Source organism: Podarcis pityusensis (assembly GCF_964106645.2).
Source record: "Podarcis pityusensis genome assembly, chromosome: 2".
Taxonomy (NCBI): domain Eukaryota; kingdom Metazoa; phylum Chordata; class Lepidosauria; order Squamata; family Lacertidae; genus Podarcis; species Podarcis pityusensis.
Window position 1 is genome coordinate 125672449 of NC_138029.1, and position 24782 is coordinate 125697230.

The 24782-nt window shown below is 43.8% G+C and overlaps 1 protein-coding gene and 1 long non-coding RNA gene across 11 annotated transcripts in view; one reads left to right on the top strand and one right to left on the bottom strand.

Moving 5' to 3' along the window:
* Positions 1 to 785: 785 nt before the first annotated feature.
* Positions 786 to 24782, bottom strand: part of LOC308469387 (uncharacterized protein) — a 68158-nt gene continuing 44161 nt past the window's right edge. For 6 of the 9 annotated variants that reach the window (XM_080991753.1, XM_080991758.1, XM_080991760.1 and 3 more), the window contains 3 exons: positions 10121 to 10294; positions 3841 to 3918; positions 786 to 3366 (listed from right to left, as the gene is read on the bottom strand). In XM_080991753.1, coding sequence (XP_080847879.1) covers positions 1184 to 3366; positions 3841 to 3918; positions 10121 to 10294 — 2435 coding nt within the window. In that variant the 3' untranslated portion in view covers positions 786 to 1183. The other 3 variants (XM_080991761.1, XM_080991762.1, XM_080991759.1) reach the window with 3 other exon arrangements.
* The window catches only part of LOC308470182, a 31978-nt gene continuing 19736 nt past the window's right edge, over positions 12541 to 24782 (top strand). Inside the window, exons 1-3 of one of the 2 annotated variants that reach the window (XR_013982230.1) lie at positions 12541 to 12555; positions 14745 to 16689; positions 16808 to 16938. This is a non-coding gene — a long non-coding RNA (uncharacterized lncRNA). Of the gene's footprint in view, positions 12556 to 14744; positions 16690 to 16807; positions 16939 to 24782 lie in introns of those variants that run through there. The other variant, XR_013982229.1, reaches the window with a different exon arrangement.

The window sequence follows — 24782 nt, forward strand, 5'->3', positions numbered from 1 at the left end:
ATTTAAAAAGGGGAATGTTTGGAACTCTGCTAAGTTCTAGAACTGGCTAATGCAAGTTGGGAAGGATATTAGCAAACAATATATCCTTCTCCTGCCTCCCTAAACATCCCCACACTTCCGACTCTCCCATTCTACGATTCCGTGATGGAAACTTGAGCCAAAGTGTTGCCACAGAAACTAGGGAGCTAAAGATGCTTTTCTGGCAGTGTGATAAAATGTCATGGCTAAAATCCTGAGAGGAGAAACTGGAAAATACTGGAAAACACTGGTTCCTTCCAGAAGGTTTTGTTCTTTTCTGCTGAGGCAGCTGGATTTACTAGGATTTGCATTTTGTTATCTCAAGGTCACACTGAGCCCATCCAGACATGGAGCTCCTTGGCATTGAACACCAAGACGGGTTCCAGAAAAAGAGACCAAGGTGAATGTGTGGGTCATAAGCTGGGAGTCGTTGGAAAGGAGTCGCTGGGAGTGGCAGAAGGTTCTGTTGAGCAGGTGAGGGAAGAATAAGAGGAGAGAGAAAGAGCTCCATAGAAAGACAAGGCTGCATTGGGATGAGCTGGTGTGGGAATTATTGGCAGAGAAAAATGTACATCCAGCAAAAGGGGATGCAGTGCAACACCTGAAACTGTTCATAACACAAGCTATGATCTCGTATGAGGAAAGGGATTTAATATGCCTTCTTCCCCACCCCCAGTGGATTAGGAAAGAAGATTAGTAAAAGAAGAGGAAGCAGGATTGGATGAACATTAAAAAGGACAATAATTTTGACTGTGACTTGACTGAGATTTGTTGGAACGGTTTTAATAAGGCTTTATAGAAACTGGACCTAGAAACTGGAGAAATACTAATTTGGATTATTAGACAATCATAATAAGAGTCATATTGTACTATCTGAGTGGTTAAGATTTGAAGGCTGGGCTGGGGGGGCGGAATGTAGGGAAAGTGCCATCTTGCTAAAGGGGAGGGGAAAGGCTGGGTACTAAATACAGCTGGGTTTATCCAGGAGTGCATATTCTGAGTAATTATTGCTACAGTGGAACGATCACTCAGGGTGGGAGACAGGGAGAAGAGGGGGCACCCAGGGGAGCGCTGGGGGAGCCTGCCTTTCTATGTGTTGACAAATGATATGATACAAATGTGATAAAGGGTATTTTTAGTTATTTTCCCATGCCCTTTCTCTTTTCTATACAAATGTGTTTTGTAAGGGTTGTTCAATAATGTTTGCGTTATTATTTTTCTTTTTTGGTTTTCCCACTGTATGAATTCTGTGATGGGAAGTAAGCTGCATCCTCTTAGTGAAGCTTTTTCCACATTCCAAGCACTGATATGGTTTCTCCCCTGTATGGACTCTTTGATGGGAAGTGAGATGTGCACTTTGACTAAAGCGCTTTCCACATTCCAAGCACTGATATGGTTTCTCCCCTGTATGGACTCTTTGATGGGAAGTGAGATGTGCACTTTGACTAAAGCGCTTTCCACATTCCAAGCACTGATATGGTTTCTCGCCTGTATGGACTCTTTGATGGGAAGTGAGATCACCTCTCTGACGAAAGCTCTTTCCACATTCCAAGCACTGATAGGGTTTCTCGCGTGTATGAACTCTATGGTCCATAGTTAGATTGGAACTTTGACTGAAGCTCTTTCCGCATTCTAAGCATTGATAGGGTTTCTTCCCTGTATGAATTCTTTGATGGGAAGTGAGACTGGAACTGTGACGAAAGCTCTTTCCACACTCAAGGCATTGAAAGGGTTTCTCCCCTGTATGAATTCTTTGATGGAAAGTGAGACTTTTCTTCCAGGTGAAGCTCTTTCCACATTCCAAGCACTGATAGGGTTTCCTTCCTGTATGAATTCTTTGGTGCAAAGTGAGATTGTACCTGAGACTGAAGCTCTTCCCACATTTTAAGCATTGATACGGTTTCTCCCCTGTATGAATTCTTTGGTGCAAAGTGAGACTGTGCCTGAGACTGAAGCTCTTCCCACATTTTAAGCATTGATATGGTTTCTCTCCTGTATGAATTCTTTGATGGGAAGTGAGATGGGCCCCCTGGCTGAAGCTCTTTCCACATTCAAAGCACTGATAGGGTTTCTCCCCCGTATGAAGTTTTTGATGCAAACTAAGACACTGCATATACCCAAAGCTCTTTCCACATTCCAGGCATGGATATGGTTTCTCGCCTGTATGGACTCTTTGATGGGAAGTGAGATCACCTCTCTGACGAAAGCTCTTTCCACATTCCAAGCACTGATATGGTTTCTCGCCTGTATGGACTCTTTGATGGGAAGTGAGATTACCTCTCTGACGAAAGCTCTTTCCACATTCCAAGCACTGATAGGGTTTCTCCCCTGTATGAATTCTGTTATGGGAAGTGAGACCATCCTTCTGACTGAAGCTCTTTCCACATTCTAAGCACTGATAGGGTTTCTTCCCTGTATGTATTATTTGATGGGAAGTGAGATGTGCACTTTGACTAAAGCGCTTTCCACATTCCAAGCATTGATAGGGTTTCTCCCCTGTATGAATTCTTTGATGGCAAGTGAGAATCTCTCTGTGACTGAAGCTCTTCCCACATTTCAAGCACTGATAGGGTTTCTCCCGTGTATGGACTCTTTGATGAGAAGTTAGATTGCAACTTTGACTGAAGCTCTTTCCGCATTCTAAGCATTGATAGGGTTTCTTCCCTGTATGAATTCTTTGATGGGAAGTGAGACTGGAACTGTGACGAAAGCTCTTTCCACACTCAAGGCATTGAAAAGGTTTCTCCCCTGTATGAATTCTTTGATGGTTACTGAGACCATCCTTCCGATTAAAGCTCTTTCCGCATTCTAAGCACTGATAGGGTTTCTCCCCTTTATGAATTCCTTGATGGGAAGTGAGACTGGAACTGTGACGAAAGCTCTTTCCACACTCAAGGCATTGAAAGGGTTTCTCCCCTGTATGAATTCTTTGATGGATACTGAGACCATCTTTCCGATTGAAGCTCTTTCCACACTTTAAGCACTCATAGGGTTTCTCCCCTGTATGAATTATTTGATGGGAAGTGAGCTGTTCTTTCCGACTGAAGTTATTTCCACATTCCAAGCACTGATAGGGTTTCTCCCCTGTATGAACTCTTTGATGGCAAGTGAGATTCTGACGGTGACTGAAGCTCTTCCCACATTCTCTGCACTGATACAATTTCTCTCCGCTGTTAGTTCTTTCATGTGAAGAGATTCTATCCCTCCGAACAAAGCTCTTTCCTTGATGTGAGGTGGACTGGGGGCTCCGGTAGATGTTCTCTCCGCACTTTGTATATTTATCTGATTTCTCTGCTATGTGGATACTGTTGTGGTCCCCCTTGTTCTTCCCTTCCAATTCATCACCATCTGCAATGAAGAGAGAAGCTAATTAGAGCCTCAGAAAGAACAAAGTTAATGAATGCTTGTGATAGAGGAGGAACTGAAGAGAGTTAGATGTGAGCCCTTACTATAGTTTTCACTGTTGGCTGGTATTAACTGACATATTGCTTGGTTTTTATCTGGGATAGATTTTGTTTGGCTCAATCCTGGAATCCACTCCATCTCCAATTTCCCTTAAAGCTCTGAGGCTGACATTTAAGAAGGCCTGGCCAGTTCAGACAACCTGGTCATTGCTTTAAAAGGCATGACTAGAAGGAAAAAAATTGCAGAGAAAACAGTGGATATCCCTCCATTCAGGGTTCATGGTGGGGATGTTAGAATCCCGAATGCTGTTGGTCTCCATCTAAATAGTGAAGGTTCATCACATAGAGGTATGTATGGACTTTCAAAGTTACTTGCTTAATTTCAGAACAGATATTATGATCCCACAGGAAGTGTTACCAAGAGGGTCCATGACCCCACGATTCTCCTCCTTGACTTCCTTATGCAGAGCTCTCTGGTCAAGATCCAGCAAATTGTCTGTGAAACAAACAGCAACATCTTCACCTGCACACTCCCCACCAGCTGTTGCCTCAATCTAAATTTGGTCTAAATTTTAATTTATACCTAAATCACTCTCTTCAGTTTGAACCCCACTCCCATTTTCAAGAGTAGACTAACTCTGTATTGTTTCATTGGTGACAAAAGAGGAAAAGTGACTAACTCACTCTTAATCTAAACACAACAGCCGCAAGAGCTCCTGACTAGGCATTCAGCTATGCAATGTTGAATGTTCTCTGTTCTCTCCTGTTTCCCATTTTTTCTTTCAATTTAAACCAATTCAGGAACCCAGAACTCATACACTGACCACTAATGGTGAACCATATGCTAGAAATACTTGGTCTACATATTTGTATATTAGTCCTACGATCCTTGTTTTTAAAAGCAAATAAAAAGTTATTCCCCCCTTCATGGATCACTGCCTTGCCGTGGCGAAGGGGTTTGAATAACTCAGAGAAGCTATGAGCTATGCCGTGCAGGGCCACCCAAGATGGACAGGTCATAGTGGAGAGTTTTGACCAAACGTGATCCACCTGGAGCAGGAACCGGCAAGCCACTCGAGTATCCCTGCCAAGAAAACTCCATGGAGGGGACTTCTGGGGTGGCGCCACCGGCAATGGCGGTCTCCCTCTGAACTGGAGGGGAAGCTCCGCGGGAAATGGGTCTTCTCCGCTACGGCGAAGCGGGGACCCTTTCATAAATCACAGGCGGAAGAAGCCTGTGACCATGGGACTCGGTGGGCACCTTTAGCACCCCCCCAACTCGCGAAAGAACCCACAAACGGGCTCCGAAGTGAAGAGGGGGAAGTGGCGCGGTGCTGTGAGTCAACTGCTATTTCCGTGGAGCGAAGCCGCATAGCTGTTGCCGGAGGAGCGCTGCCTTTTTCCTGGGACAATTTGGACTCTAAAATAAGCACCCGTGAGTAATTAGAATCTTGAACAATTGGACATTAAATAAGGATTAACGAGCAGAAAAGAATTGGATTTTAAAATTTTTTTTCTATTTGGTACGGAGCGGGAAGGTCTAAACAGGAAGTCAGCCTTCCGTTCCTTTGTAAACAGAACAAAGCAAAGACTATCTAAACTAGAGCTAAGAAAATCATCTTTAAAGGATTGGATTCCATCATTTATAATTGTGCAACCCCCCTTTTTTGACAGAAGAAGGGGGAGGACTATCTTTGGATTGTTCAAAGTGAGTTTAAGCAAAGTAATTTTCCTCCGTCCTGATACTGGAGCAAGGGTGTCAGGACCGATGTTTGAAGTTCATTGACCAGAAACAAGTGGTTCTGACAGATAGTGAAAAGAAGAGAAACATAGTGATTCCATCGTCCCTCTTCGCATTTGAAAGGAACAAATTTTGACAAAGTATCTTAAAAGGGGTAATTTTGTTGCGAGAACAAATAGAAGTTTTCCCCCTAGAGGGAGACTGTGAAACTGTAACTAACTCCAGGGAGCCGGCAGCTGTTATAGATTACGATCGTGGGAACAGGCATCTGACCTTGCAGAACAATGTATTCAGAAACCTTGTTGTGTGCCCTTTACAAAACAAATGCCCTACTGGAACAATTACATGAAAAAGTGAAATGGATGAAGACTTCGGTCAGAAATATGGGACAAGCAGTGGGAAACTTTGAACAGGCAGTGGGAAAATATGTGGAGCCCACTCAGGAATCACATCAAGAGTGTGTTTTGACAGATCAGGCCCAACAGGAATATGAGTTTTCGGATTGGACAAATGATCCTGGGAAAAGCCAGATTTGGAAAGAAAATGTCTGGTTTGGTCTGGAAATGGGGGGCTGGATGGATCCCCCAATGCTGGGATGTCTGGACTTTTCAAATATGGTAATGAGCCGTGAGATGTTTGGGACTGTGTGGGATCTTAACCTTGGAGGGCTTCTGAAATATGCTATTAAATACCACATGGAATTTAAGGTTGAATATGGAAAAGGGGCTGATATGTCGAGAAGGGCTGAAAATACTGTTAAGCTGGAGTTATCACGAGCAGGAGACAAGGGAAAATATAGCTACGAACATGAAGAAGAGTCGCGGAAGGGGCAAGGAAGAGATTTGAGGGCGTCAGATATAAGGTTGCCAGGTTAATGAGCTAGATTGATGTGATAATGAGGACTGACAAAACCTGGAAGATCAGACTTATTTGTATTTTTCCTTTTTGTTTTTTCTCTCTCTTTTTATTAGAAGTGTTTTATAATAATTGATGAGCATTAGAAAAATGCTGGAATGGAATTACTTGGTTTTAGTAAAAATGTTCAAAGAATTATGAAAGAATGTTATAAGCTGGTATGGACAAGATTTAAGTTTTAAGATTTAAGATTTACCGTATTTTTCTCTCTATTACACGCAGATTTTTTCTCCTAAAAAGGAAGGGGAAATGTCTGTGCGTGTTATGGAGCGAATGTGGGGGGTCCCTGGAGCCGATTGGGGGAGCGCAGGAACAAAAATCAATCGTTCGTTGTGCCGGAGAGGGAAACCTGAAAAGAGGAAGTGGTTGCTTTCCTGCATTCTGCCTCAGGGTCTTACTGCCCACCCTCCTCTGTTTTGTTGCTGTGTTTGCTCAAACGGAACAAAGAGCAGGCAAATCCCCTCCCCTCCAGGCAAGCAGAGGGGAAAGCAGAGGTCTTTCCTTCTAATTCCTTCCTCGCAGGCAGCCAGAAAACATGCAGGAGGAGAGAGAAAGCTGGCTTCGGTTTGTGGAAACTTTTGCCTTTCTTTCCTCCTCCCTCCCGTAAAATCCCTCTCCTGCTTTCTTAGCCAGCTGCTTCTCTGCACACCGCTCTCTTGTCCCTTCTGTGTTTTTCCTTCACTCCCCACTTAAAATGTAGTTTCAAAGCATGGATCCACATGGATCCTCAGGATCTTTGCATTGGGCCACCCCAAATTCACCATCAGATCACATAGCAGCCTGCCCCCCAAAAATCACACACCCACTGTTGCCTGGGGCTGCAATGGTGCAAAAATGTGGTTAAAAAGCATGGATCCACATGGATCCTCAGGATCTTTGCATTGGGCCACCCCAAATTCACCATCAGATCACATAGCAGCCTGCCCCCCAAAAATCACACACCCACTGTTGCCTGGGCCTGCAATGGTGCAAAAACGTGGTTAAAAAGCATGGATCCACATGGATCCTCAGGATCTTTGCATTGGGCCACCCCAAATTCACCATCAGATCACATAGCAGCCTGCCCCCCAAAAATCACACACCCACTGTTGCCTGGGGCTGCAATGGTGCAAAAATGTGGTTAAAAAGCATGGATCCACATGGATCCTCAGGATCTTTGCATTGAGCTACCCCAAATTCACCATCAGATCACATGTCTGTGGCCACAGCATGAAGCACAAAAATGATACATCCACTGTTTCATTCAGAATTTTTTTCCTTGTTTTCCTCCTCTAAAAACGATGTGCGTGTTGTGGTCAGGTGCGTGTTATAGAGCGAAAAATACGGTATCTTATTATAGAAAGGTAAGATTAAGATTGTTTAGGGTAATGCAATGACAGAATTTTTTATAATATGGAAAGGATTTGCTGGGATAATTAATAACTAGGATACAAAGAAAGGGAGGAGGAGGAGGTCTAAGAAAGAAGGTGATGACAGTTGAGGATTTGGAAATAATGAATTTGTTTTTTTGTTCCCCCCCCCCTTTTTGTAATTTTTTTAATTGTTTGTGTGGTATTGTTGAATTTTTTTTCCCCTATCTATATGGTGGGAGGGTTTTGTCTTTCTTCTTTTTTTAACTTGCCAATTATTTTTATATTTTTCTTTGCTTTTATTTCATTTTGTAATATTTTGAAAATCTCAATTATTATATCAATTATTTTTTTTTAAAAAAGAAAACTCCATGGAGAAAGACAACAGGCATACAGTGGTGCCTCGCAAGATGAAATTAATCCGTTCTGCGAGTCTCTTCGTCTAGCGGTTTTTTCGTCTTGCGAAGCAAGACCATTGACAGATTAGCGGATTAGCGGCTTTTAGCGGCTTAGCGGATCAGCTGATAAGCGGCTTAGCGGCTTAGAAAAAGGGGGGAAAGGGGAAAAAACCCGCAGGAACTCGCAAGACATTTTCGTTTTGCAAAGCAAGCCCATAGGGAAATTCGTTTTGCGAAGCGCCTCCAAAACGGAAAACCCTTTCGTCTAGCGGGTTTTCCGTCTTGCGAGGCGTTCGTCTTGCGGGGCACCACTGTATAAAAGTTATGACGCTGGAAGATGAGCCCCTCAGGTCGGAAGGTGTCCAACATGCTACTGAGGAAGAGCGGAGGACAAGTACAAGTATATTCAGAGCTGATGAAGCGGCTGGGCCAAAGCCGAAAGGTCGCTCAGTTGTGTATATGCCTGGAAGCGAAAGGAAAGTCCAATGCTGTAAAGAAAAATATTGCATAGGAACCTGGAATGTAAGAACCGTGAACCTTGGTAAGTTGGATGTGGTCAAAAATGAGATGGCAGGAATAAATATTGACATCCTGGGCATCAGTGAACAAAAATGGACAGGAATGGGCGAATTCAGTTCGGATGACCATCATATCTACTACTGTGGGCAAGAAGCCCGTAAAAGAAATGGAGTGGCCCTCATAGTCAACAAAAGAGTGGCGAAAGCTGTACTGAGATGCAATCTCAAAAATGATAGAATGATCTCGATACGAATCTAAGGCAGACCTTTTAACATCACAGTAATCCAGGTTTATGCACCAACCACTGGTGCTGAAGAAACTGAAATTGACCAATTCTATGATGACTTACAACACCTTATAAAAATGACACCAAACAAGGATGTTCTTCTCATTATAGGGGATTGGAATGCTAAAGTAGGGAGTCAAGAGATAAAAGGAACAACTGGCAAGTTTGGCCTTGGAGTTCCAAACAAAGCAGGGCAAAGGCTGATAGAGTTCTGCCAAGAGAACAAGCTGGTCATCACAAACACGCTTTTCCAACAACACAAGAGACGACTCTACACATTGACATCACCAGATGAGAAGCATCAAAATCAGATTGATTATATTCTCTGCAGCCAAAGATGGAGAAGCTCTATACAAGTCAGCAAAAACAAGACCTGGAGCTGACTGTGGCTCAGATCATCAGCTTCTTATAGCAAAATTCAAGCTTAAACTGAAGAAAGTAGGAAAAACAACTGGGCCGGTAAGATACAATCTAAATCAAATCCCTTATGAATACACAGTGGAAGTGAGGAACAGGTTTAAGGATTTAGATTTGGTGGACAGAGTGCCTGAAGAACTATGGATGGAGGCTCGTAACATTATACAGGAGGCAGCAACTAAAACCATCCCAATGAAAAGGAAATGCAAGAAAGCAAAGTGGCTGTCCAACGAGGCCTTACAAATAGCGGAGGAGAGAAGGCAAGCAAAATGCGAGGGAGATAGTGAAAAATACAGGAAATTGAATGCAGATTTCCAAAAAATAGCAAGGAGAGACAAGAAGGCCTTCTTAAACGAGCAATGCAAAGAAATAGAGGAAAACAATAGAAGGGGAAAAACCAGAGGTCTGTTCAAGAAAACTGGAGATATGAAAGGAACATTTCGTACAAAGATTACCATAATAAAAGACAAAAGTGGTAAGGACCTAACAGAAGCAGAAGACATGAAGAAGAGGTGGCAAGAATACACAGAGGAATTATACCAGAAAGATATGGATGCCTCGTACACCCCAGGTAGTGTGGTTGCTGACCTGCCGATACAGCGTCAGGGCTCCAGCAATCACGGCAAGCCTCTTCACACCCGGCTGGTCCCCTCGACACCCCACTACCCTTGGGGCTTTTTTGGGGGGGGTCTAACCCTGGCACTCACCCCCACTGCTCAAAAGCCCCGGTAAAAGTCATCTTTTAGACGGACGACTCGAACTGCCTCACCATTTCCCTTCGCAGACAAATCGGAAGCCCAGGATCAGGTTACTTTCAAGAGTCATGACTTCTAATGCTGCCTGAAGGATCGGTAAGTTGTCTGACATTGGTAGAGCATTCAATCACGGTACAGGTTTTAGACATTTTGAGCTGTGGTGGTCGGGGAGCTGTGGTGTATTCCTAGCTCAAATTGCCTGCAGATGTCAAAGGTGCAGGCAGGCAGGTGGAGGAGCCCGAAATGGTGCCCCCCGAGCAAGCCCCAATACCTCTCCGGTTCCATCCATGTCCCCATCTCCCCTCCCCTGGAACTCACCAGATCTCTCCGAGGTCCCTGGGAGGGAACGCTCAGAGGCTGTGAGGAGGGATGCAGGAGACAACCTGACCAGGTCAACCGTCCATCTTCCCCCTTCCATCCTTATGAGCTTTGCAGGATCCGTCTCTTTCATCCTTCCTGAGCAGTCAAGAAGCGAAAACAAGCTGCAGGGTCCTAGGAGAGAGGAAGAAACAAAGGGAGCCTCAGAGGCCCTGCAGGGATCCTCTTTCCCTAGATATTCTCCTGCCCCTGGAGAGGCATAAATGGGGCAGCCCCTTCCCAAGAGAAGCCCCATTTCTAAACATCTCCAGTGATTCCAATTTTTCCGTATGCTCCTCACCCCACTTGCAAGCCTGGCATGGTCTGCACAGTAGTCACCTGAGAGTAGATCCCATTGAACTCAGTGGGGATAACTGACAGAACTTGGTAAAAAAAACCAGTCACCGTCCTGTCCGCAAGCCTGCAAACTGAAACCCCAGAGCATGGGCAGAAAAGAGCAGAGTAGATATTACATGTAGGTGCCCCCATGCTAGGTGCTTTCTATGGAGAGCCCTTTTCACAATCTTTGAGCTCTCTCATCACAAGCCAGACAGATGTTGTAGCCGTATCCACCTCTGTCAAGAGTTGCACGGGGACCAAATCTGTATGTGGAAGCAGAGGAGCCATTTTCGCAAGTCTCCAGTCCCAAAATGTGGCCCCCACCCTGGCACGGAAGCAATCAAAGTATAGATCTTCCACATGTCCTAAATCTGCAGTGTACTTAAGAACAACAGGCATGTATATCCTCCAAAAACTCCAGAGGTGAGCTTTACGCTCCTCTTGTGACAAGATTCCCAAATCTTAGGGTAGCTTGATAGAACTAGTCTATGTTGAGATAGCACCAATGTCCCCTGTTAGTAGTAGGAGCCACACAATGACTGATAATCCCTCTTTTGTCCCAGAAGCTGGGGAGTAGGTGTCTTTTATCCTTGCTTTATTCTTCTTGATAATACATAAATAAATGTCCCCTTCTGCATCTTACATTTTTCTAAGAGAGTATTATTCACAATCATGCTTGCCATATATTCCGTATAGATTGTCTTAGTTCCCTTTAGAAAAGTCTGTCCAATCCCTGGCTCCTGCGGGTTGGAGTTCCAGTTTTACCTACACACTGTGAAAATTATAAGTTTAATGTAAATAAAACATTCTGCAATAGCAGCTGCTGCAGAGAAACTCCAGGATGGGGAACATCCTTGATAGCTCACTCTGGGATCAGAGAGAGAAAAGTTGGCAGACCTGCCACCCAGAGCCCCCTCCTTCTCCTCCCTGCATCGCCTCACCCCCTTCAGGACAAGATCTTGGGGTCCTTAAGGCGCCTTTCCACCCTCTCCTCTCAAGGAAGGCAGCTCCGTTCCCTTGAACCCTGGCAAGCCCAGTGCAGCCAGCTCAGCCCTCTGGCTCTCCCCTTTTCTCCACGGAGGAGCCCCAGGCGTGGCCCCTGCCCAGAGAGGCTTCCCTTGAGGCTCTGGGCTGGAGACCTGAGCTGATCTGGAGGAGGATCTGCCCGGGGGAAAGGCCGGCCTGGCAGGGGCTCCTCCACTGGAAGGGGCATTCTGGGCATGCCCTCCCCCCCCCGACCCCTCCCTCCTTCCCCAAAGAGGATGCCAAGGAAGAGCAGAGCTGCAGACCCCCTGGAAACTCGCCCCCTCCCAGGCTTGGCAGAGAGGAATGGGGGGCAGGACCCTCTGCTCCCAGACTTGGGGGTCTCCCCCTGCAGCCCCGGGACCCCCTTCTCCCATGGGCACCCCAAGGGGGAAGAGAGAGGAGACTCACCGGATTCTTCCCAGGAGGGAAACCGAGGCAGCGCGGGGAGGAGACAAGAGACAAAAGGCGGGACTGGGCACGGAGGGAGGGGATTCGGCTCTGGAGGGCCCGCCCCGCCTCTCCACTTCCTGTCTTCTCTAGGACTCCGGCTCTGGTCGATTTAACCCTTCACAAGCTGAGCACAGCCCCCTGGCTGACTGGCTGTCCTCCTTCCCTCCCAGAATCCGGGGGTCCAGGGCATGTGCAGAGTTCTCTGTGATTCTCGGCTCAGATGCCGCTTGGTGCCCTGCCCCCAGATGGGTGGGCTATAAATAAAATAATAATAATAATGCTTCACCTGCTCACTAGCGGACTGAAAGTCTGTTGCAATATTAGGAGGGTACCTGAGAGAGACACGGGTCCCTTGGGAGCAAAAGCCTCCGCTGGTAAAGCAGGAGACTCTCGATTTGAGGGTCCTGGGTTCAAGCCCCACTTTAGGCATCGCAAAGGGTTGGACTGTGAATCTGTGAAATGCAAATAAATAAATCAGTACACTCCCCAGTTGGAGAACTCGCTCCAGACTCAGAAAGTGACCTTCAGCGGGGACAAAGGTCGGATTCTGCATTCAGGCAGGAAGACTCAGAGGCGCCAAGGTCAGATGGGGCGCCCCCCCCCCCCGCTGCTCTCCCTCCCGCCCCCGCCCCAAATTCTGGAGGAGGCAGCTTGCTTCCTGCTGTTTCCGATTCAACTTCAGAATCTTAGAATTCAGAGAAGCGTAGAATTCTGGAGCTGGAAGGGACCCCTGAGGGTCATCTAGTCCAGGCGGGTGAAGGTGGGGCGGCATGGCCAGGATCCGGGAGGGCGCGGGGAGGAGGGGAATTTGGCCCGGGATAGTCCCTCCCCTTTCCTGGAAGCGTAGTCCTGCAGAGAGTGCCGCTGCCCCCCCCCCGTGGGCCTCTTGGCTTGGGGGGAGCCTGGTCCCCTTTGGGCTCTGCTTTGTCCCCGCGGTGCCCAAGGGGATCCTCCATGGACAGAGCCAGTCTACCTTGGAACGGGGGAGAAGGAGAAGGGGAGGATGCTCTTCCGCTCCTGCTTGCGGAGTTCCCGGGGGGGGGGGCGCCTGGTCGGCTGCTGCCAGGAGGCTGGGCTAGGTGGGCCCTGGTCCTGATCCAGCAGGGCTCTTCTTATGGAGCCTCCAGGCCCACAGGCAGTCTACCCAGACGGCTCTGTTCTGTGGGGCCTTGGGCTGCTGTGAGGACAGGAGGCTGGGCTAGGTGGGAGGGGTCCCCTTGGTCCGGACCCAGATGCTGCTGCTGCTGCTGATTTGGGGCTCACCTGAGGCCCTTCCGCTCCTAGAATCACACCCGGAGGCAGGAGCGTCATTTTTCTCCTCCTCTTCGCAGGAGCGTCATTTGGCAGATCCTTGCCTCTGGTGGCCAAGCTGGGCTGCTGGTTCCTGGAGGAGGCTGGGGGTGGAGACTTAGTCATGCCCAGTGCCCTCAAGCAGCGCCTTGCCATTTTGTTTCTGCCCCCACCCAGGAGACACCTGGAAGAATCTGCCCTGGAGTCCGAGTTGCCCCTGGATGTTGAGGCTGGCCTGGTCTTCCAGGTCCTGGGTCTGGAGACCCCCACCCTTAAAATAAAAACCAGGCCCCCTTCCCACCCCTGCTTCTCATTCACCTTGAATCACCTCTAAATTCATCCTCACTGTGATATACCCATTTCACAGGCGCCACAACTGAGGCTGGGAAACTGCACCCATTTCACTGTGAGGCTGATGCAGCATTTCCCAACCTGGGCATGAGTTAATTATAATGCCCACACACACACACTTGATTTTTCTCCTTTCCAGCACTCCTGCGTTAAGAAGTAAAACGGAATTAAATGATTCTCTGGATCTTCAGTGTCAGCAAAAACTCCTTCCCCAATCTCTGTTTGTAAACCACCAGTGTCAAAATTGCTTTCTTTGGAGGTTTTCCAAATGGAGGCTGGAAGGCCAAATGTCAGGGATTATTTATTGCAGGGGGTGGGACTAGATGTCCGTTGGGGTCCAACCTCACAGTTGTTTACTATTATTATTAGTTTCTTTTTAAAAGATCAGTGTTGAACAACACTAAACCACAACAACACACTACAGTGGTACCTCGGGTTAAGTACTTAATTCGTTCTGGAGGTCCATTCTTAATGCCATCACCCCAGTATGACTCCCCTTTATCACACACACAGCCCAACAAGACAATGGAAAAAACCCACCTACAGCATACAAATCAATGTGGCTAACCTGATCCAAAACACCCACCCACCCCACTCACCCATGAAAACAAAGACCACCACAGCCAACCACAAATGAACCACCTCTCTCATCACCAAAGGGACACAGGTGAACAGCAGAGAACCCGCACAAGCAATGCTGACACAAAACCCCATATATATTAAGTAAAACAGAAACATCGTCACCCGATGATCCGCCCTGGCGGCCCTGGCTTCCTCCTTGGAGGTCCCTTTAGAAGGAGAAGGGGTCCCAGGTCTCCATGGGGAAAATCGCCCTTCGGGGCCAATGCTTTAGCCTTTCAGGCTCCAGCCTCCTTCTTTATGGTGGGATCACATGCAGACGTTCCCAGGTTTACTAAGGATCCCTTGAAAAAGATGGGCTCTGCTTCGGCATGTTGTGCCCTCCCCCCGCCCCAACCATCTGTAAACTGAACTGTAAACACTAAGAAAAAATGTATTGCTGATTCATTTTTTGAATGTTTTAAATAGTTTCTACCAATAATTATATTCAATCTCATTATAAACAACTTTCAATTTTTTTAAAAAAAATCCTGTCATGTATATGTAGTAGAAATTCAAAAAGAGGTTCCCAGACTGGAGGTTATCCACACAGAAACCCCCCCCCCCAAAAAGGAGGGAGTCTCCAGGTGGAAAGATAGGCCTTTATTGAAATACAAATGTTCCTGCAAAGAACCACATACATATAGAATACATACATTTACATTTGCACAGTACATATACACAATACGTTATTTTCCTCACATAAAGCATACCTACATTACTCTATATTATGCCTACCTATACTATACATACCAACACATCTACCCCACATGAACACCCACAAACTGACTTTACTTCCAGCCGTTCTTGTTACACTACTTTATTTTTCCAATTGCCTTAAACACATTTCATTATTTCTTTAATCTCTTCTTCTATCTTAACTTTACTCTCCTTTCACTCTAATCATGTTCTGGATTCACTCAATATCTGTCAAAAGTTCGACTTTTTCCACATAGCTTTTGATGTATTCCTTAAAGATAGCCCACTCCTTATTCACTTTTTCAACTTGTTGTAAATATTTTCCCAGAACCCCACAATCTCTTTGCATTCCCACCCCATGTGTAGAAAGGTTCCCGCCCCGTTGTTGTATCTCCAACAAACATCACTACAGTTTTTATGCATTTTTGCCAGTCTAACCAGGGTCAGGTACCATCTGTATTGCATTTTCGTTACATTCTCTCTTAAATTGTAGCATGCCGTAAATTTAATATGAGATTTGATAAAAAGATAAATTTTGGATTAACATTATGTCTAAAATAAGTACTTAAGTTTTTGATAAAAATATTTAAAGTCGGAGACATAATATTTGAAAATTACAAAATAAGAGTTGAAACACGTTGATAAATTGCTGTTTATAATTTTATAATTGGGAACGCAGGAACGGGAGATACGAGGAAGTCCAAAAAGCGAAGAAAATATGGCTGTTAAAGTATTTGATTTTGTTGTTTGTTTTTTATTATGTGTCAATCTTTTTACTTTTTTCTGTTTTTCTTTGATTATTGTATTTTGGTGATGGTTTTATATGTGTTTGGTGAAAATAATGTTTAAAATCTTTAATAAATATCTTAATATCCCTGTCTCACAGTAGTTGGCTCATCATATTTTCCCCTAAATCCTGGGCCTACTTTACCATCGCTGTCTTCACTTGCTCCTCCTTTACCTCCCATTCTAGGAGCAAATCATATAGTTTGGAAATATGTTTACTTTTAGATTGGAGTAAGTACTCATCCAATCTTGAAATTTCTTTCTCAAATCCTTTTTCTTCCTCTTTTGTTATCTCTGATTAATTTGAAAGAACTGCAGCCAATTGTTCAAATATTTCTTAACTTCCTTATATCCTTTCAATTTAAGTTTATTATTTTCCTCTTCCAGTAATCCTTATATGTTGCCCAGTTGTTATTCATATTCTTTCTCTTTACAGTCATGATTTCTAAGGTGAGGCCCACCAAGGTGTTTTGGGTTCTAGAATCCCTGTATATTTCATCCATATTTTATACAATGATTTAATTATAAAACCCATGTGGACTCTCTCCTTTCCATCTATTAGGTATGCATGCCATCCAAATTGAGTTCCTACTTCCTCCAGATCTAATGCATCAGTGTCCTTTAACTTAATCCACTCCCTTAAGCAGGTCATACCTGCTGCAGCATGATATAATTCCAGGTCAGGGAGGTCAAATCCGCCTCTCTTTCTCCGATCAATAAGTAATTTATATTTTATTGTAGGTGTTTTTTGGATGGAATGGCAAATTGCACATCATTCCTATTCACCAATCAAAGGATCACAGCAATCTTTTTTTTTACTTCAATTTTTTTATTGGTTTTCACAAAATTATAAACAAACACATAAAACAAACAAACATAAATCATAACCGTATTAAAAATTTCACTTATTAACATTGTTAAGTGCCTTCCTCACTTCCCCTTGGTTGAATTTCAATGCATATCCTTTTAAGGTCAAAATAAAAAAATTCCTTCCAGTAGCACCTTAAAGACCAACTAAGTTAGTTCTTGGTATGAGCTTTCGTGTGCATGCACACTTCTTCAGATACACATCCTTTTAATCCTTTTAAGGGTTTTCCAAATCACAGTTCTTATAAAGTTTAACTTGAACATTAACATCCTTAGATCTTTTCATTTTGAAATTACACCTATTAATTCATCACTTAACTTATATAAAATCCTAAGTCGATTAAGTATCTGCAAGCTGATTCCAATTCATCTAACTTGACATATTTAACTAAATAATCATTAAATTTAGTCCATTCTTCCTGATATGCCTCCTCCTTCTGGTCGCGGACTCTTCCGGTTAGGTTGGCTAGCTCCGAAAAACCCATCATCTTCAAGGATCACAGCAATCTTAATAGTTGCAGCCCAATGTCATCATCCTGAACTAACCAAAATCATTTGGCTCTTCAGATAAGCCCTCATCATATCATGTGACGACATATAACAATTTTTTTGTCTTTCTTTTTAAGACTTTGGCTAATATTCCTATTCACTAAATGTCTTCCAAAGTCCTCTTTCATCCATCTACAAAACAGTTCAAGATGAATCACAATTGGTCTGGACGAGATTCCTGGGATTCCTGACTTGCAGGGGGCAGGACCAGATGACACCCAGGCTCTCTCCCTGTGTGGGATGTGAAACTTATAGCAGTCAAGTACAACATTCCTATAGTGGACATATTTGGGGATGTTTTCTACTACTCAGGAGAAAACTTCCTGTTTCCTCCTGAGCTGGGACAGACTTCCACTTCATGTGACTTGAAGTAGGTGAGGCCTATTATAAGTAGAGGAGCACATGTCCTCCACATTCTGCTCTTTTTCTCCATTTTGTCTTTCTATATATTAGGAGAAGTGACAGCAACCAAATTCTGCCTTCAGGGATGCTTCTCTGAACTGAATGAGTGAGTAAACTACTTTTATATTGACTTTAGCAAGATTGTGTGATGTATTTTTATGAGGGCGTAGAAGAGATCTTACCAGGAATCCTATATTTAAAGAGGCTTAAGCAAGCCTGCAACAAGCTAACTACCGTGCAAATTTAAAAAGGGGATTGTTTGGAACTCTGCTAAGTTATAGAACTTGCTAATGCAAGTTAGGAAGGATACAGAGGTACCTCGCAAGACGAATGCCTCGTAAGACGAAAAACTCGCAAGACGAAAGAGTTTTTCGTTTTTTGAGTTGCTTCGCAAGACGAATTTCCCTATGGGCTTGCTTCGCAAGACGAAACATCTTGCAAGTTTGTTTCCTTTTTCTTAAAACCGTTAATACCAGGGTGCATCCGTGCTTCGCAAGACGAAAAATCCGCAAGACGAAGAAACTTGCAGAACGAATTAATTTCGTCTTGCGAGGTACCACTGTATTAGTAAACAATATATCCTTCTCCTGCCTCCCTAAACATCCCCACACTTCCGACTCTCCCATTCTACGATTCTGTGATGGAAACTTGAGTCAAATTGTTGCCACAGAAACTAGGGAGCTAAAGATGCTTTTCTGGCAGTGGGACAAAATGTCATGGCTAAAATCCTGAGAGGAGAAACTAGAAAAACCTTTAGTAGAAAGTTCTTCTTTTGCCAATGAACTTTGCCTCTGCCTGATTTATGGAGAACCAGATGCATCCATTCCAAACAAACTTCTGCAGCTCTGCTCCCCATCCAGACATGGAGCACCTTTACATTGAAGACCAAGACGGGTCCCAGAAAGAGAGACTGAGGTGAATGTGTGGGTTGTAAGCCGGGGGTCATTGGAAAGGAGTCACTGGGAGTGGCGCAGAAGGTTCTGTTGAGCAGGTGAAAGAAGAACAGGAGGAAGAAACTGTTCATAACACAAGCTACGATCTCGTATGAGGAAAGAGATTTAATATGCCTTCTTCCCCACCCCCAGTGGATTAGGAAAGATTAGTAAAAGAAAAAGCAGCAGGATTGGATGAACATTAAAAGACACAATAATTTTGGACTGTGACTTGACTGAGATTTGTTGGAACAGTTTTAATAAGGCTTTATAGAAACTGGACCTAGAAACTGGAGAAATACTAATTTGTATTACAGTGGTACCTCAGGGTAAGTACTTAATTCGTTCTGGAGGTCCGTTCTTAACCTGAAACTGTTCTTAAACTGAAGCACCACTTTAGCTAATAGGGGACCCCTGCTGCCGCTGCGCCACTGGACCACTGTCTGAGTGGTTAAGATTGCAAGGCTGGGCTATGCGGGCACAATGTAGGAAAAGTGCCATCTTGCTGAAGGTTACTGGATACTAAATACAGCTGGGTTTATCCTGGAGAGCATATTCTGAATAATTATTGCTACAGAGGAACGATCACTCTGTGTGGGAGACGAGGAGAAGGGGGGCACCCAGGGGAGAGCTGGGGGAGCCTACCTTTCTATGTGTTGATACAAATGTGATAAAGGGTATTTTTAGTTATTCTCCCCCGCCCTTTCTCTTTTCTATACAAATATGTTTTGTAAAGGTTGTTTAATAATGTTTGCGTTAGTTTTTCTTTTGGTTTCCCCTCTGTATGAATTCTTTGATGGGAAGTGAGAACATCTTTCCGATTGAAGCTCTTTCCACATTCCAAGCACTGATATGGCTTCTGACCTGTATGAGTTCTTTGATGGGTCTTGAGATAGGAACTGTGACCAAAGCTCTTTCCACACTCATGGCATTGAAAGGGTTTCTCCCCTGTGTGAATTCTTTGATGGGAAGTGAGCTGGGCCCCCTCCCAGAAGCTCTTTCCACATTCCAAACACTTATATGGTTTCTCCCCTTTATGAATTCTTTGATGGAAAATGAGACTGGAACTATGATGAAAGCTCTTTCCACACTCATGGCATTGAAAGGGTTTCTCCCCTGTATGAATTCTTTGATGGGAAGTGAGCTTGGTTTGCTCCCGGAAGCACTATCCACATTCCAAACACTGATATGGTTTCTCCCCTGTATGAATTCCTTGATGGAAAGTGAGAGTGTAACGGTGACGAAAGCTCTTTCCACACTCATCAAAAGATAGCCCATCCCTTAATCACTTTTTCAACTCGTTGTAAATCTTTTCCCAGAATTCCACTATCTCTTTGCATTCCCACCACATGTGTAGAAAGGTTCCTGCCCCGTTGTTGCATCTCCAACAAACATCACTAGTTTGTATACATTTTTGCCAGTCTAACCGGGGTCAGATACCATCTGTATTGCATTTTCATTACATCCTCTCTTAAATTGTGGAATGCCGTAAATTTAATATCCCTTTCCCACAGCCATTTCCATAGGCTCATCATATTTTCCCCTAAATCCTACGCCTACTTTACCATCGCTGTTTTCACTTGCTCCTCCTTTACCTCTCATTCTAGGAGCAAATCATATAATTTGGAAATACAAATCAAATCCGTTTATTGTGAGGACCATGCCTGTACACAAACATCAACACAACAATAGTTAAAAAATATTAAAATTCATTACATACTACGCCAACAAAACCTTCATCCCACAAAATAGAAAGAGAGGGAAAACAAGCAACGAGTTAAACAGACGATGAAGGGGTCTTTACATCGTCATCCATAAATCTTTCCCTGGCTTTCATGGCCTTCATCACAAAAACCGCTACCACATGGGTAATACGTGGGTTTGCATCAACTAACAAAAATTTTACTCTATCTTCAGGATTGGTTATAGAGTTGGGTATAATTTGCAGCAATGCGTCTCTAAAGCCCGAGTAGATGGGGCAATAGAGGAGGTAATGTGTAAGATCCTCTTTAATTTTCATAAGGCAAGGGCATAAACGATGTTCTACTGGGGTTTTTGTGAATCTACCGGTCAGATATGCAGTTGGCAGTGTTTGAAACCGTGCCATAGTAAAAGCTCTCCGAAGGGTGGGATCAGTGATCTCCACCAAGTAGTTGGCACAGATTTTGACTGCTTTTACTCGGGGAAACCAGTAGGAAAACCCAGAGTTTTTTATCTTTGTGGAGTCCAAAAAGGCGTCTTTTTCAAAGATCCATTCCCGAACTTTATCAGGGCTCCACAATTTGAGGGTATTAAACTCAGGTAGATTGTATCTGGATAGGATATCTAGTAGGTTTTTATGCCAAGTAGTATTATTTTGTAATGATACAAAGGCTTGTTTAGCCAATAAGGTGTTCGGGGCATCTGTGAGGTTGGTGAAAAAACGCAGGAATCTTAAGTGGGCCCTGGCAGACACAGAAGGTAATCCTACTTCCACTCTTAGGAGAGCTGCCGGAGTACTCTGAGGGAGGCCTAGAATTCTTCTGAGGTAAAAATTTTGGAAGATTTCAAGCCGTTCTAACAGCTTCTGATTCCATCCCCAGAGTTCTACTCCATATAGCATCTGGGGAATCACTTTTCCAACAAAAGCTTTTAGTGCCGGGATCACCAGTTGCCCTCCCCTCGAATAAAAAAAGCTGAGCAGAGCACCGATTGTCCTACGTGTTAGAAGGGCTACAGTCTTGAAGTGGGCAAGCCAGCTAGATGTAGCTTGGAAAGTGATACCAAGATATTTAAAAAAAAGACACTGTTCAATTTTGTGTTCATCTAAAGACCATCTAAATGTGTGGCGAGCTCTAGTAAATACCACAATTTTTGTTTTGTCATAATTTATCTTTAGAGAGTTTTGGGAACAATAAGCTGCGAGCCCCTCCAGCATGCTATGTAGGCCCCTTCGAGTAAGTGCCATGACAGCCATGTCATCAGCATATAGTAATATATTCAGGTGTTTGCCTTCCAGGGCAGGAGCTGATGACTTATACTTTGCCATATGTTGAACAATGTCATTTATATAGAAATTAAAGAGGAACGGCGCTAACAAACAGCCCTGTTTAACCCCTTTCCCCAGTGGCAGTGGGTCAGTATAGTTGCCTGACATCCCAGTTCTGATTTTAACTGTGGTGTCTGAATGTAACTCTCTAAGTATTTTGAGAAGTCGTCTATCAATATCTGTTTCATATAGTTTTTGCCATAATTTGTCCCTACAGATTGAATCAAAAGCGGATGTGAGATCTACAAAAGCCACAAAAAGTTTGCTCTTATGTACCTTTGTATACTTATCTATCATTGTCTGTAGTACCAAACAATGGCCTGTTGTACTATGGCCCTTTCTAAACCCTGCCTGTTCCGGATTAAGCAGGTTAGAGTGGTCAGCCCAGTCAACCAGTTTATTTAGCAGGTAGCGAGTATAAAGTTTATACACAATGTCCAGGAGACTTATGGGGCGATAGTTTGAGGGGTCTTGGGGGTCTCCCTTCTTATAGATGGGGGCTACCAGGCTCAGTTTCCAGTTTTCTGGGATTTTGCATATATCATTTATTACCGTAAAAAGTTGGGCCAAAATAGCAGCCCACCACTGGGCATTTAGTTTAAACACCTCAGGAGGAATCATATCCTCACCGGGAGCTTTGCCATTCTTGAGTGTTTTAATTAGCTGTAAACATTCTGATTCGGTAACAGGATCCCAGCCCGTTAATAGATCGTTTTTAAGAGGAGGGAACTGGCTCGGTTTAGCAATGTTTGGAGCTGTATATAGCCGGGAAAAATGTTGGTACCATAAGTTAGATGAAATACTGTTGGTTACAATTTTCCCTTTGGGTGAAACTCCCTGAGCAATTATTTCCCAGAACTTTTTGTCGTCCCGCAATTTGATCGCTTTGTCAAGTGCCTCCCATTGTTCCTTTCTGTAGAGGGATTTCTTAAATTTTAGAGTATTTTTATAATGAGAACGCCACCTGTGCAGGTTTTCCAATGAGGACAGGGTCCCTTCCTGTTTTACCTTATTTTGTAATTTCCTAAGCAAAGATCTTAGATTCCTACAGTCTTTGTCGAACCAGGCCCTCAAGTTGTTTTGTTTTTTGGGAGGGTTGGAATTCGTGAGTAGTGGGAAGAGCGACTCTGAGACCTGCTGAAATGTTGAAAAGGGGTCAGAAATAGATGAGATACACTGGTCTCTCAAGGCCAGTAAGTCTGATGAATGCAGGTGTAGTTTGATTTTAGATTCCAGGTCGCTGTTCCATTTACGCCTACGAAGGGCCAGAGTTGGAGGTGGGTCTGCACAGTGATTGCGGTATTGCGGATCCTCCAAACCACGGGGAATTAGTGAAATTGATATAGGAAGATGATCACTCTCAATTCTATTGAAAGTCCTGAAGCCCTGTGACCTCTCCAAGAGTTTTGGGGAGACCAGGATATAATCAATAACGCTCGCACCTCTAGGTCCAAGAAAAGAAAAGAAACCCCCTGACCTGTCCATATGGGTACCATGCAAATTATACAAATTATGTTTGAAGGCAGTCTCCATTAATGTAATGCCTGCCTTATTCAAGACCTTATCGTCAGAGGACCAGGGAATAAACCAATCTGCCTCTGGCAGGAACTGAGATTTAGAGCAGTACGTATTAATTTGGAAATACGTTTACTTTTAGATTGGATTAAGTACTCATCCAATCTTGAAGTTTCTTTCTCAAATCCTTTTTATCTTTTGCCAATCTCTGATTAATTTGAAAAAAAATTGCAGCCAATTGTTCAAATATTTCTTAACTTTATTATATTCTTTCAATTTAGGTTTATTATTTTACTCTTCCAGTAATCCTTATATGTTGCCCAGTTGTTATTCATATTTTTCTCTTTACAGTCATGATTTCTAATGTGAGATCCCCCAAGGTGTTTCGGGTTCTAGGTTTTTTTGGGGATGGAATGGCAAATTGCACATCATTCCTATTCACCAAAGGATCGCTGCAATCTTAATAGTTGCAACCCAATGTCATCATCCTGAACTAACCAAAATCATTTGGCTCTTCAGATAAGCCCTCATCATATAATCGTGTGATGACATATAACTATTTTTTTGTGTTTTTCTTTTTTAAGACTTTGGCTAATATTCCTAACCACTAAATGTCTTACAACGTCCTCTTTCATCCATCTACAAAACAGTTCAAGATAAATCACAATTGCCATGCCTGGCTGATTCTCTTTCCATGCATACAACTCCAACTTTTTTCTTTTCAGGGTTCTGGAACAGACATTTGCTACATACAATACCTAAAAGCAGCTCGTTCTGTTCCGTCAAAGGTAGGCAGGCACAGGCCTTTTCAGTTAAGCGAGGCCATAGGCTTAAAAGAAATCGGAATCATCCAAATGCCGTTTTATGGAATTGTTATTTTCTACAACGTATACATGTTATGAAAGGGCTGTCACCTGCAGGATGAAGCAAGGTGTTCAGGATGGAGCAATGGCTTCAAGTTACAAGAAGCAATGGCTTCAAGTTACAAGAAAGGAGATTCCAACTAAACCTCAGGAAATACTTTAGGACAGGAAGAGTTCTTCCAGAGTGGAACAGACTCCCTTGGTAGGTGCTGGACTCTCCTTCCATGGAGTTTTTAAAGCAGAGGTTGGATGACCATCTGTCTTGGACGAGATTCCTGACTTGCAGGGGGCAGGACCCGGTGACACCCAGGCTCCCTTCCTGTGGGATGTGAAACTTATAGCAGTCAAAATAAAAAATATTCCTTCTAGTAGCACCTTAAAGACCAACTAAGTTAGTTCTTGGTATGAGCTTTCGTGTGCATGCACACTTCTTCAGATACACAGATATAGCAGTCAAGTACAACATTTCTACAGTGGACATGTTTGGGGATGTTTTCTACTACTCAGGAGAAAACTTCCTGTTTCCTCCTGAGCTGGGACAGACTTCCACTACATGTAACTTGAAGTAGGTGTGGCCTATTCTGGGTAGAGGAGCACATGTCCTCCACGTTCTGATCTTTTTCTCCATTTTGTCTTTCTATATGTTAGGAGAAGTGACAGCTCAGTTGCAGTCACTTGGGACTAACACCCTTATGGGATAGTTCATATAGTTAGACACTATAATAATAATAAAAACCTTTATTGCATTAGCATACAGCCATAGCAAAATAAGACAAAAATACTAGAGACAAGCAACCAAACAAAATTCAAAGCGATATTACTGGCGTAATGACATTTAAATTACCCTAAGACAATAATGTAAAGATTTAGTTGCCAGCGCCAAGAATCTAAAGTGCGGATGTATATAA